Source organism: Prinia subflava, chromosome 3 (assembly GCF_021018805.1).
Source record: "Prinia subflava isolate CZ2003 ecotype Zambia chromosome 3, Cam_Psub_1.2, whole genome shotgun sequence".
Classification (NCBI taxonomy): domain Eukaryota; kingdom Metazoa; phylum Chordata; class Aves; order Passeriformes; family Cisticolidae; genus Prinia; species Prinia subflava.
The window spans coordinates 47,386,675-47,400,847 of NC_086249.1; the positions used below are offsets into that span (position 1 = coordinate 47,386,675).

Below are 14,173 nucleotides of genomic sequence, written 5' to 3' on the forward strand. Positions count from 1 at the left end.
ACTCCTTAAGCTACTGTGTTACACAGGCCATTAAGAAGCTCTCCGTAAAACATTGTTCTCTAAGGTTAGTTGCCCACATTAGTCCCATTAAGACCACATATATTAAAAAAATAGTTATGCTACTTATTGCTATAATTTTGCAACTTCCTTCAATGCTGATTGCTTCACTTAATAATGAAGAGAAATCTGATATCTAATCATAAACTTAAATTCTGATCTACAACTGCAAGATTCTGCAGATTGTGATCAACCGTTCATTTAAAAAATAAAGACATAGAAAGAGTTTTAGGACCATCTAATTGCAGATTATGTCCTGGACATAATCTTAAGGAAGTAAGTTCATGAATAAAAATAGGAAGAGAGGAGGGTGGAGTTTGTTCAGCTTCTAATTAAAAAAACAGTATTGACTATCATGATTTTTTGTTTGATCTGTCTCACATACTGAACCTGTAACCCACCCAAAATTTAAGAATAACTGGTTAATTAAAACCAGTGTGATAAAAGTTATTTCACACCTGAAACTAACCTGAAAAACCTGAAGCTTCACAGCTTGGAGCTTCACAGGGAAACAGTGTGTTTACCCACAGCTTGTATGGCTATGAGTAAATCAAATGTAACCACCAGCAAAGACAGATCCTGTTGCCTGATAAAACTTTTAAAATATTTTTACAGTAGTTCTTTGGTTCACTTGGGAGTATTGGGCTCCTATTGAATACTTTCTAAATGCACTGAAAGAAATATTTATCCTAATGAAGATGCCAGTTAGCTGAGGTGTTTTCCACTTTGACTTCAGTCTTAGATAAGTCATGTCACCTCTTACCAAAAAAATCACATAAAATCACATTTACTGTAAATGCTACTACTTTCCTTGCAATTTCAAAACACATACCAGGCTGAGGGCTGGTCTTATGCTTCTGAATTTTTTCTTTTTTAAACTTTGGCACTATACGAAACACTGTACTTCTATTGTTTCTTTTAGCATAATCCAGAGGGGGATCCTGCATGAGAAAAGAGGCATAGTTACCTTTAATTAAAAGAAAACAACAGTTAAATTATATGCTTGTGATGGTAATTCAAAGTTCATCTCAAAAGGTAAGACCCAAATTTACTTCTGTAAAGAATAATGTCAGGATTTAACTCTATACATGTTTGAATTATTAAATATAACATAAATATATATATTTCATTTATTTATTTATCAATCAAAACCTTTACATTCACAAAAGGGAATAAAACACCAAAAAAAAGCACTAAGCTTAGAAGGTTGTTCACAGCAGACAGAAATGATTCAGCATCACTACTGAAAGTGCCTCAAGAGACCACGAAAAATTGAAATTTACTTTTCCCTATGAAAAGAAAATTAAGTTCAGTTAAAATCAGAATGTATCAATCAAACTTACCTCATCATCATTTGGTTGAAAAACATAGTAAAGCCAAGGAATCTCAGCAAGTTTTCTCAACTCTGTTTCCACACTGTGCAAAGCATCAGACAACAGTTCTTCATGGGGAGCCTCTAACTGCTGTTTATAAACAGGCCAAAAAAATAGGACTTTCAGTTTCATGAGGTTAAACATTAAAGTCTACATATCTTGTTACCACACACAAACAGATGACTACTTCATGGTGAGCATCAACAAATGGTGAAGCCAAACAATCTTCCAAATTTAGACTTTCCTTCAGATATGTGCGAGACCACCCTCCTACTACATTTAGTAGGGTCCCAATCACAAAGGGATGACTGAGACAGCTGAGACTTTTGGTGCAAAGCATTTGGGCATCCTTCACTACACTCCTGAGTCTTTACAGAGCAAGAGTTATCTGATAACACCAATACAAGGACACACTGGAAATGGAAACCACCAACAGAAGGGAGAGAACACCTGCTGAGAAGAGCAAGTGGCTGAAAAATCTTTGTACGAAAAGTGGTGTAAAAAAATTGAGTAGATGGTAATAAGCCTGAGTTATTTTTTGCAAATGTGTTCAGATGGTAGAACACTCTCTCATGTTCAAGAAAAAAGAAATGCATCTTGCTGAAGATTTCCATTCCCAAAGGTCTTCCAGTGGTGATATGATACCTGCACTACCAGTTCAAAATAGGTGAGACAGAGCAATAGGCACTGCTGCTGGCTGAGGGCGGAAAGAACTCCCTGGCACGAAACAAAAAGGCAAGGACATTGTAAAAGCCAAAGGGAAAAAGAAAGTGGTGGCTGTGTAAAACATTGCGACTTGACATTGCATGTGAACTTGGTTTTATTATGACTTTGAGAACCCTACAGAGATACCTGTTTCCTTTAAAACTCCAGTCTGAAAACTGTTCTGCAGCTGTTGTGTGAGAGAACCTGTGTGGAAGAGGTTAAGGCAGGCAGCTGTTCCCTTGAAAAGCTGCTTTGAGCTCATCTGTGATTGCTGAAACACCATTTTGAGGTAAAAAGTTGAATCCTAGACCAAGTTGCTTGGAATCATCAACAACACAGTCTGAACATCTATTTCTCTCTTTAAAGTAAAAGCAGTCCTAAAGCAGTGCAGATTATCCTTCTGAAAAGATCGAATTGTGTAACATCTTAGTGAACGCATTTTTTAAATGGAGTTGTAAGAAAATCTTGGATCACTAGTGCTGGAAAAAGGTTTTGATATTGTTGGAGTTTGGTGATAAATTACAAATCTCTATCCTACCTAACAAAAATGTCTTTCCTTTGCTTCAGTAGTCTGCATATGTTCCCATCTTTCAAGAGACCATCTTTGGTAAGATCTTATTGTCATGTATAGTGATATTGGAAATACATGCTCACTTTGCTATCATGTTATTTTCTCCGCTAAGGCTCAGAGAATTCAATGTCCATAAGTAGACTTTGATCTTTCTTTTGAATTATCTTTTTCTTTTTTTCTTTTTTTTTCTTTCTTCTTTTTTTTTTTTTTTTTTTGTCCATTTGATCAGATCCTTTAATTTGGAGCACAGGGAAAGAGTTGCTTTTCTTTGAAGAAGTTACAACTTTTCTTGTGTTTTCATTTCTGAGAAATTACTCAATTCATCTATTTTCTATAAAAGAATGAAGCAAAGAATTCTGTCTTTCTAAACATGTAATTATCTAATTGCTTGATTCTCAGAAGAAAACACTTTGCGTGGGGACAAAAATTGCTCATCGGATGGTGCTCCTGAAATAAATCCAAAATAATAATTCTGGTACAGAAAGAATCAGCAATTCAGAGCAAATTCCCCTCCTACAGCATCCTGGAAAATCTTATTTCCAAGATAAAAATTCACACTATGAATGAAGAAACAAAAATAGAGGATTTTTCAATTCCTTCTCTATTTAAATTTTTTATATGAAAAAAATTTATTTCAGTGAGTTTAGATAATTTTATCCGTTTAAATGAAACAATCTGTCATACTTTTTCTTTAATGCATTTGAAAACTGTACTCTGTTCCAGACTGGAAATGCTTTTTTAAATTAAAAAATGGAAACAGTATGTTTGGAAAGTATCTAGGCAAATTATAGTACTTTTAATTTTTTTCCAAGCTATATTCCAGCCATAAGCATCTGAGAGATTCCACAAATCAGTTTTATTGTCCCATCTTGAGCAGCCTGGTCTCGCAGAACATGTCCCTGCCCCTGGCAGGGGAATTGGAACTAGAAGATATTTTAAGGTCACATCCACCTCAAGTCATTCTGTGATCCTATGTTGTTATCATTTCACTAAAAATAGTATTTTACCATTTGTTGTGATTTAATGCTCCTACTGTTGTATGAACTTTGTTAATCATAGTTCTTACAGGAGCTGGAAGGAACCACAGACTTGTTTTATGCTTATTTGCAGTTTATTTCTCTTCCTCAGGAAGAGAAATTTTAAGAGTAAGAATTTTTGTAATGCAAAACTCAATAGCCAGTAAATGGCAACCAAAGAAGCAGTTTACCAAGTGTCCTAGTTTAGCTGCTGGCTGGGGTTGAACCAAGTAGTATAAGCACCAAAGACATGAGTTTACTGTTCTCAGGAGCTTTGATCACAGGAAAGAGAGATGTGGGAGAAGTGAAAATGCCAAAAAAAATTAGAGGAAGATATGAAAGAAAGAATGTCTGTCGTTGTCAGAGGAGAAAGATCCTTAGGAGAACAGTTTATGATGGGAGTGGCTGATGCATCAAGCAACATCTTACACTTAATCTCTTTGTTTTAATAGAATGAGGGACCAACATACAGGTGACTTCAGCATTTACAAAATACGTGGCAGTAAGGTTAACCAGGGTGCTTTGTTACTGTGACTGTGAAATATTGTTCTACGTGAGCACGATGTCAAATGAGCATAATAGACACCTCTGGAATATTATCCTGGTGCCTTCCAAACAGCCTTTTTATTTTAAAAAGGGCCTAATGTAGCCTCATGAAGACATTTGTACAACCATAATGAGAAGCAGAAGTACAACATGTAAAAATTCAGAAATGGAAAAATGAATCAAATGAAGGTTTGGAGCCTGAACAAGGGCCAGTTCAACAACACAATGAGATCACAACCTGCTGCAGAAAAGATCATGTTTCAATGGGAAGGTTTCCATAATAACATTATTTCCAAACCATCTCAATAAAGTTCACCAGTTCTACAATGGTATCACCAACTTAAATGTTTTCTTCTAATTACTTTTGTGAAACAATTTAAATTTTTTAAAAAATTTCTATTTTAATTCCTCACTAAATCTGAAATATATGGGATTAGCAATAGCAATTTGAGAAAAAACAGCAGATATTTTTTTCCCTCTTCTTGGATAAAAAACATCTACTGAAATAACTTTCCCTTTGAAAACACTTAAATAAAACATGTGAACCTAATCTTTGACTATTTCTATAACTTAAATTGTTAGCCTTTAGACTATATTCATTTTTAGTTTACTCAAAAACACTCATACCATTTATCACTTGTTTAAAAAGGTATTTGAACCTGCAGTAAGTTTTATATCCTAACTCAGCTAAATGAAACTATTCCTATTAATATCCATTTTTAATTTCACCACTTATATAAACAAGTTAGTAATAAATCTGGTTTTGAATCTAAAGAAAAATGTAACTGCTCTTGCTGAGTATCTTCTTAATGTAAAACTGGACCAGAATAGAAAATCTGACATCTTTCTTCTCTTCACAGTGTCAATAAAGAAATTTTCTAGTTACACATCCAGATACAATTGCTGAGAAATCTTCAACGTTTTAGGCACAAACACTTGCCAAAGAAGATGCAAAGACTTCAAGTACCATTAAGTACCATTTATTAAATACTTACCAGTTAAATATTGTAAAATAACTCCTGACAGGTATTAGAACAAGAGTAATATTTACTTGCCCAGATTAGGTCTGTAGAAGTTGACTGTATGAGTTAAAACAGCTCTCACCCCAGGCTCTCCTTAAACTCTGAGGATGGACACATAGTTCTCCAGAAGTTCACTTAAACACTACACTCCAGAAGATAAATCATCTTTTTCTAACATAGGTCTCCAAGATAACTGAGTATGAATCAACCTCACAGGGATACCTATTTTTCTCCACTGATTATTACCAAGAAGAGTCCACACAATGACTTGGCTGTCTGAAGTGAGCTAAGATGTATGCCAGCCTAAGAGAAGATTTCAAAACTCATTCTGATCCAATGACAAAGGCAGTGTAATCTTCTCCTATCAACCTTGCAGAATTTCCTGCAGCGTGTCTTCACTTTGTCACCAATTTACAAAAATCAGCACAGAACAAATCACAGATGATCAGAATGAAGGAATAAACCCACGTGCTTTGTGGCCTTACCAAAGGAACTCTTCCTACGAGCAGAGATTCTGTTTCGTTGTGTAAGGCCTTCACATTGACAGCTATCTCCATGGCAGTGTTTCTGGTAAGGCTCTGGGAAATAAGAAGCATAAACATCCTTTGAAGGGATGCAACGAACATATTTACTAGCATGTGTCAATTTAGGTTAGATATTTATGCAAATTTATGTGAAAGCATCCACAGAAATTGACCTTTATGTAGTAACAGATCTGGTTCAGCCTTTGTCATGCCTCCACCCTCCCTGAGGATATACCTGCACAGTACCAGGTGGGGCAGATACTGGTGAATGCAGAAATTGCATCTTCTGCTGTCTCATCCAACTTGTTTTCAAATGGGGACAGGGAGTACAATAGACCCCCCTTGCCACAAGCTTGTGCACCCAGATTTTATAGCTTATTTACATAAATGTCTGTTCTTCTTTACCTCAGGAAACCTTGGGTTGGCTTTATTTAATGCATGTGAACATGCATTAACAGCATGAGCGAGCTCCTGCTCCAAGAGGCCATGTACTTTTGCTGCTTCACAGATCCTACAAAAAATATTTAAAAAGGAAAATAATATTTCTTAATTTCTTTAAAGAATAATTCTTGAGTATGCAACCTCATCAGATGAGGAAATACACAAGAACTAATTTCACGAAACACTTAGAAAATTATAGTCCTTTATAACATAAATTAAAACACAGGTACCTCTTCAAGCAATATGGAAACCTCATAGAAATTGTATCCATCTTACAGATTATTTATTATGCTAAAAATACTGAGATATTTATTTTTCTTAGAACACTAATGTTATACAAGAAAAAAAGACCAAAAATGTTGGTCCTATTAATTCAAGTAAACTATAGAGGAAAACTCTAGCACATTGCAATAACTTATTTGAAATTACCTTAAAAACCCTTACACCTATTTCACAAGGCATATCCTTCAGATGTGGCATGAAAATTGGCTGCAATCATTTAGGACTATGGGAGGTCCAGCTGTAGCTACAACCTCCAGACCATTTCTAGAACAGTAAAGTTTTTAAGATGTTTTGGCTAAGCTTCACTTTGGGTAACTGATAAACTAAATTATTTGTCCATGACTACAGTATAAAGAGAGTATGTAACTCATCCTCTCTTATATTATTGGTGATTTTGATGCTAATCAGTTGTTATGATAAAATAATTAGCAGCTTTATAAAAAGTTCCAATTTTTTAAAAGAAGCTTTTCTTTATTTCAGCCCATATGAATGACTGCAGTGTCCATCGTGCTGACTTCTAGTGTAGACTTCTAAAGGGTTTTTTCCAATAATTACCAATTATATTTTTGCTTTGTCATAAAAAGAGAAGCTTCAGTTTTTGCAAAGAAGCTTTCCAGTTTTCCATTTCTGTTGCTACTTCAGAAAGACAGTTTTTACAAGAAAAAAAACCAACAAAAACATAAATAAATTTTTAAAAAACACATAGGCAAAGGACACAAAAAGAAGTTGAACCTTAAAAATAAAATAAAATCCTTAAATTAGAAAAAAACCAGCTGATACAGTGGCAACAAAACTTTAATCAAAAACCAGGAAAAATGTACACTGCTAAGTCTCTGTATGAATTCGGATTAATAATTCAGTCTTGGTGCCTAGGTTGCCAATCCAACTTATTAATTTTGCTGTACCTGGTAATAAGTTCTTCTGCAGCTTGTGAGCACAACTGGATCTGTGCAACTTCTTCTTCTGTAGCCAACTCAACAGCTTGCTGAGGGTACAAGGGAGATCGAATAACAGGTTTGCAGGAATCATACTTCTGTTTGTCCTCCCAAGACTTCAGCGTGTTTTCAAAGGCCTAATCAAAAATGAATTATATTTTCAATTCACAGCACTTGGGAGTATTCTTACTCACTAAAAAAATTAATTTTACATTTCACATAAATCTAAAATTTATTTTAAAGATTAGATTTTTTTAGTTAAAACTAATTTAACAAATACACAAGTGCTTGATTTAGTTTTATATAAATAATATTACCTGATTAAATAATAATTTTACACCTGAAGTTTTAAAAACTTAGTATAGAGAATAAGTCACTTCTAAAAGCTTGTACTCTTTCTCCTCCCCATGATCTTCAAAATGTGTCTTCCAAACCAATAAGAACACAGACACAGTGATAATGGTTGGACTCAAGGATTTCAGACGTATTTTCAAACCTAAATAATTCTAGAATTTTGTGATTCTCTAAAGCAAGCACATTTTGTGTGGATAGTAAGACTGAAATTCAACACTGACACAGAATTCAAACATTAAAAATGGTGGAGAAAAAAACCCAAATACACTAAAATAGAGTTCAAATTCTACCTTAACTCCACCCTAAATTCAGGATCCAGCAACTGGATGGAGAACTGAGGGGCAGTTGTACCTTTCACACAATAGTCCTAGACAAGCATGAACTCTCCAGTGGCTTTGTGACTAGGCTGTACTTGTGTCTCTCCTGTCTGAGACTGGCTCATGGGGGAGAAGGAGGATTGGTAGGACAGAGAGAAAAATCTGCATTCTGGAAAATGGACAGTATAAAACTTTGCTATTTATGCAACTATGACAAAATTTTCAATATGTGACTGGTATAACACACCTAGAGAAAAAGAAAGAAACAGTAGAAGCGGGGGGAGGGAGGAATAAATAAAATGTTGACCCTTCTTACTATATATTAATAGGAATATAGGAATAGCACTAATAAAAAAAATTAAAAAGTTATCAAAGCTTTGCCACTTATACAAAATAATAATTCTCTGACTCATTATAGAAATTATATCACTGTAAGTAACTGTATGAATTATATAAATAGCTATAAAACATTTTTATAAGTACTGTTTTGCTCATGTTATAACTGAAACAAATTATTACAGAAACAAATGTTAGCAATGGCAGCTCTTTCTGCAACGTACTCTGTCTCGTGTTAGCATCTGAGCTCTGTTTTTATGTATGATCTTAATAACTCCTGGGGGCTGGATCCATGCCTCTCCATCGACTTGCACTGGAACCCCTTCATCACCAAGTATGGTGATCTTTACTGAGCGGCACTGGAAAAGAACAAACACGTAATTTAACAGGGCAATAAATACTGGTGAGACTGACAGGCCACCTGTAATCTGTTGATTATGAGGAGCTGTGGCTTCTCTCCAGAACTGTCTCAGGAATTAAGCTCTCCTATACTTCATTCATCATTGAAGACAATTTGCTACCCACTAAAAGCAAAACAATGTCAGTGCTTTATTAATGTATAGGGTGGTGGTCATCAAGAGTCCCACCACTTGCCAGAATCCCAGACTGCTGCCAACCATCCTGCATGCTTGCAAGTAAGCAACAAACCTGAGCTATCCTGTGGTGCTGCAGTTTGATGACTCTGGACACTGCCATCTGCATGCTGCCAAATACAGCAACAACTTCTAAGATTTTATCATCAAACGACGGAGCTCCAAATATCTGTGAGGAAAAGAAAGTATTCCATTTTTGATGGCAAATCCAGTGCTTATATTGCAATGAAACACAGACTCGTTTACAGATTTGTTTTCAACATTTAAATGCTCTAGCTTCTTTACTGTGGAATAACTACATTGTTCTCTAAAGTCATAGGAGTAAGATACCACAGACAACAGGCAAATGTCATTTAAAACAGCAATGCTGACACAATTTCAAATATTTGAATGACAAGGCATATCCTTATATAGGAAGGATGCCATGTTTCAGCATGAAGATTAAAAAATGTTTTTCAAGGCAAGATGAAAGGCCTATTGAAGTCTTTGCTTGGTTAATGAACTTAATATCTAAGAGGTTCTTGAAGGTAAGAGAGATAAATGCTTTCCATTTCTTCTCAGAAGTGCTTATCTGTTTATATTCTGAATTCTCTGGAAACCAACATCCGAGTCCATGCTCTGCTTTGTTTAACACAGCTTTGATACTGAAGACAATCTTGTTTGTGCTGTGTATAATTGTCCACTGTAAAGAGGAAAATCACTTCTGTATGGAACAAATGTCCTTCTGTGCAGCCAAAGCTCTGAATTTCCACACGCTCACACAAAGCGCAGGAAGTCTCCCCACCTGGTGTGCTGCTGGGGAACTCAGGCACAGGACAGATCTCAGGCTGGACTTCAGCTGGGACTGGCAGGTGATATCATGCTAAGGTCTCTTGAGGCTTGGCCATTTCATCTCGATATGCAATAGGGAGCAATGAGAGGGAAAAATCAGCAGGAGAAATCACTCCAGTAATGGGTAGAGAGATCGCCTCTCTGAGCAGTACTTGGACTCCCTCAGTTGGCACCTCAGGCACAGTAAACTGCATCAGGAACACCTGAGATCAGACTGGAGAAAATCCCAGAAATCTCCATCTGATTTTTTTTTTCCAGTTTCCATGGAATTTTTTTCCATTTTTCACAGGAATATATGAACATCTTGAACCAAGATGGTGATTCTGCCATTCCATGAGAAAAACTGTGGAGAGTTCTTGATCAGTAACTGACATTTACAGGGCTAGTTCTGGCATGTGTTAAGAAAAAGTAGATGTAAAATTTAATCTATTTTGTGTTGCCATTTCAGCAAAACAACAGGAAAAACTCAACCCAGTCTTCTGCTGTGTCTCTCCACCAGTAATATCTGTACTGAAAACCAATCTCTTTTTTCTCATTTTTTTTTTCTAAAGGCAAACCAATCTCTGTGGATCAACATTCAAACTGACTCCTTTCCTGTTGCAGGGCATTTTTCCAGCCTCTCTTGTGGACACCAAAATAACATGCCTTAAGAAGCCACGCTCAAGCCAGTCAGGGTGCAGATTCCCTGCTTGGCTCACTGCTAATGTTTCAGCAATAGTCAGAGCTGTCAAGGTAATGTCTTTCATTTGTCCAGACAAGCAGAACCAACAGCACTTCAGACCACCACCGCTTGATGAAGAGTCATCCAAGATGGCACTGAAGCAGTGAATCATGCTCCTAACTTTGTCCAGAACAAATGCGTCGCTCTGCTGGCACATCTGCTCACTAGAAGACTAATAATATCAGTAAAACTGCTCCAGGACACATATTTGCTGTGTAGCAGTATGAAAGCTGGGACAGATCTTCTCCCTCAGTGAAGCAGTCCAGGGAGAATAATAAACTCCTGAGCAGATGTTAGAGCAGCTTTCAAGTTCTGACTATAAACATGGAACATATATAAAAGCTTTAGATATCCATTGCCAAATATAAACAGAATTTCCATCCTCTGACATATACCAAAAATAAGAAAGGGACACTAAAACATGTCTACATTTATTTTTTCATTTATATATATATATATGTATATATATACACACACACACACACACACACACATATATATATACACACATATATATACCTATATATACACATATATAAAACATATATACATACATATGCAATTATACGTGTACTATATAATACAAACACAACTATATACAATAGATATTATAATATATTCAGCTACATATGTTATATATAGATATGTTTGTATGTATGTATTAAAAAATGAAAAGATAATTCATAAGAAACCTAAAACTTTTTGGCAAAAAAGTCTTGGATTGTCTATACCAAAATCACAAGCCAGTTTGGAACGACAGTTTTAGCCGATTCAAACATCACACACTAAATCAGGACATGAAGATTAGAATAATCTGCTAGTAATTACAGTTGGTGCACTGTGAGTGAAGTGGATAAGGGCAGGAACATTGTTCCAGGTTGTAAGGCATGTAGGGATCCATGTGGATCCCAAATGTTTCTTCAAATGTTTCTAGGAGTTGAAAGGAAGAAGGGGAAAAAGGAACCTTATAGAATTATAAAGGTTCCGTGATAATAATATTCAAAAACAAGTTTACTATCCCCCCAAAATTATCAGTCACTAAATGCATTAGTCTTCATTTTCTGAATCACCATCCCTCACAGCAAAGCTGTTTGAAGAACAGGAGAAAAATTAAGGTATAAACTTTGAGTGATTATCCTGTGTACCTTGCTTGTTAGACTATAGCAAAGAGAGGAATCTATGCTTTGAGAAACCTTATCTACAGGCATCTGTAAAACAGTATAGAGAGAAATTACTTGTACCTCTGTTTATAAAATTGGTTTCTAAAAATACTCACACAGTCATTTAAAAAATGAAATCATTATGCTTTATTATGAACATTTTGCTGGAATGGACATGACAGAAGATAATGGACAGTAAAAAATCATGGAATATATGTTCAATTAAAAAAAAAAGCAAGAAAATACAGTTTGAAATGAAACAGCCTCCTCAAATAAGAGTTGTTATCCAAACTATATGTTACTACTATCAAGTGATAAGAGCAGTTCATTATATTTATTGCTGGTTTTGCCCAGAAGGTTAAGTCTCTTTAATGGTACTTACATCATCTTCTTTGGTTCCACCCCAGAAATTAGTCCCACCAGCATAGCTGGGAATGTTTAGCACAGCTATGCCCTGCAGGCTTGGAAGGGGGATGTACTGTCCGTCACACTGTAATGGATAAAAGCTCCTTCAGTACATAAATAATACAATGAAAGTAATCAGCAAAGAGTAATTTTTAGCACATGAAGCTTCAATAGAGCTGGCAGGGGAGGACAGAGTCATTAAGAGGTCTGGCACAAGGCACAAGACTACTCCCTCCATGCAATGAAGCACCTCTAAAACAAAGCTTTCCAATCTTAACACTGACTTTTGCAGAGGTGAAAAATATGTAGATCTACATGCTGTGTAGTATCTACAGCATTGGTGCTCCATGAGTCTTGAAAGAAACATTTTCACATCCTTTGTTATGAAATTTCTCATGCACTTAGACTGTCCATCAAGTATTAAAAATCTTTTTGCAGCAAGAAAACCAATCTCCCTGAGTGCACACAGTAAGATTGCCAAGAACATCACAAAATACTCATTTATACATTCAGTAACTAGTCTCCCATCCTATATCAGCATTCCCAAAATTGCAACAGACTTGTTATTTAGTAAAATCCATTTAAGCCAGGGGCGGGGACTGGGGGGTGGTTGTGTCAAGAATATCCAGGAATATTTCTGGCATAGTCACAAACGTGGTTAGCTGTCTGTGTTTGTACGTATTGTTGACTTCCTGTAAAAATAACTTCACTCTCCTCCCAAAAGTGCAAAGACAAACCTAGGAGTGACCCTGCAGGTGTCCCCCTGGCTGTACCTGGGAGTTGTTGATTCTGCAGGTAAAGGGGTCACTCTTTTGTCTGACTGTTCAGTCCTTCTTCCTTCTTACTCCTTTATCTCCCAAAACACATAAGCAACTCCATGTCCTGCTCAGCACGATCATGGGGTGACATCAGTCTCACATTTGGCCAAGAGAGATTTACAGACATCAGTGAAATCACTCCTGACTCACAGCAGTACAACTGCCTGCAGGGGGGAGCCCAGTGATGTCAAACCATTCCACTGGGAGTCAAAAGTGCAGTCCTGCAGCAGTGCCACAGGCATGGAATTGAAGCAAGCTAGACACACAAGGCTGTAAATGCTGGACCCAGGTGTCACTTTATGGACCATGAAGTTCTGGTCAAGCCGCCTTTAATGAAGATTGCTAGATGACTGCACACTACCAGTCAACAGAAGGATCTTAAAATTATACAAATGAAAATCTAAAGAAATAAGGACAAAATCTGTAGCATCTTTATCAGGAGGAGAAAGAGATGCAAATTATTTCCAGAATAAGCTTAGTGCTCTCTTTTTGTGATTTAATCTTAGCAGCAAGACAGAATGTAACATTTTAATCAAGATGTGACAGTATCCAAAATATGATGTGATATTCATAGATGCTGCACAGGCATTTGTATTACAGTAGAAGTCTGCCTGTAATGTCTGAATATACAGGCATAATATATCTAATGTTATGCAAGACAACAGTAAATGTGAAGTTTTTACTTGCTGACTTACTTACAGGAATATTAAAAAAAAACAAATTGAAAGGCCAGCAGTATTATTGAATCTTATTTGAATCCAGTTCAACAGATCCTTAAATTAGAATTCTATCTGCAGTATACATAACATTCTCTCTTGTCATTATATTTGCTAACTACAGCATAATGCCTTCATAATTAGTCAATCCTTAGCTAACAGCAATCTGCTGCTAACAGACAAAATCCACCTAAATCTCAGAGTGAGAAAGAGCTCCAGTCACCTAAAATAATTCTTTCAACTTAAAAAGTTACCCTCATATAAATACCATAAACTTCTACATGAAATAGTTAGCATGAAATAAAAAGAGAAATGATGTATGTTCTCTGGCAAAATCCACCTTAGATATTCTTTGGGTGAAAAGAACAGCAACCATCCTGTAATCTTTTTCTGCATTTGGGAATAATTTATATCTCCTTTAAGTTGCCAGTACCATGTAGAAGACTCAGA

The 14,173-nt window shown here is 36.0% G+C and overlaps 1 protein-coding gene across 5 annotated transcripts in view; it reads right to left on the minus strand.

Moving 5' to 3' along the window:
- The window catches only part of DGKH (diacylglycerol kinase eta), a 169,590-nt gene that overhangs the window by 17,201 nt on the left and 138,216 nt on the right, over positions 1 to 14,173 (minus strand). For all 5 annotated transcript variants that reach the window (XR_010079655.1, XM_063392161.1, XM_063392162.1 and 2 more), the window contains 8 exons: positions 12,167 to 12,274; positions 9,128 to 9,241; positions 8,704 to 8,838; positions 7,443 to 7,609; positions 6,220 to 6,325; positions 5,776 to 5,868; positions 1,401 to 1,520; positions 890 to 998 (listed from right to left, as the gene is read on the minus strand). Coding sequence is in view for 4 of the 5 variants with exons in the window: in XM_063392161.1 (XP_063248231.1) it covers positions 890 to 998; positions 1,401 to 1,520; positions 5,776 to 5,868; positions 6,220 to 6,325; positions 7,443 to 7,609; positions 8,704 to 8,838; positions 9,128 to 9,241; positions 12,167 to 12,274 (952 nt within the window). In the remaining variant the exon portion in view is untranslated. The remainder of the gene's footprint in view (positions 1 to 889; positions 999 to 1,400; positions 1,521 to 5,775; positions 5,869 to 6,219; positions 6,326 to 7,442; positions 7,610 to 8,703; positions 8,839 to 9,127; positions 9,242 to 12,166; positions 12,275 to 14,173) is intronic.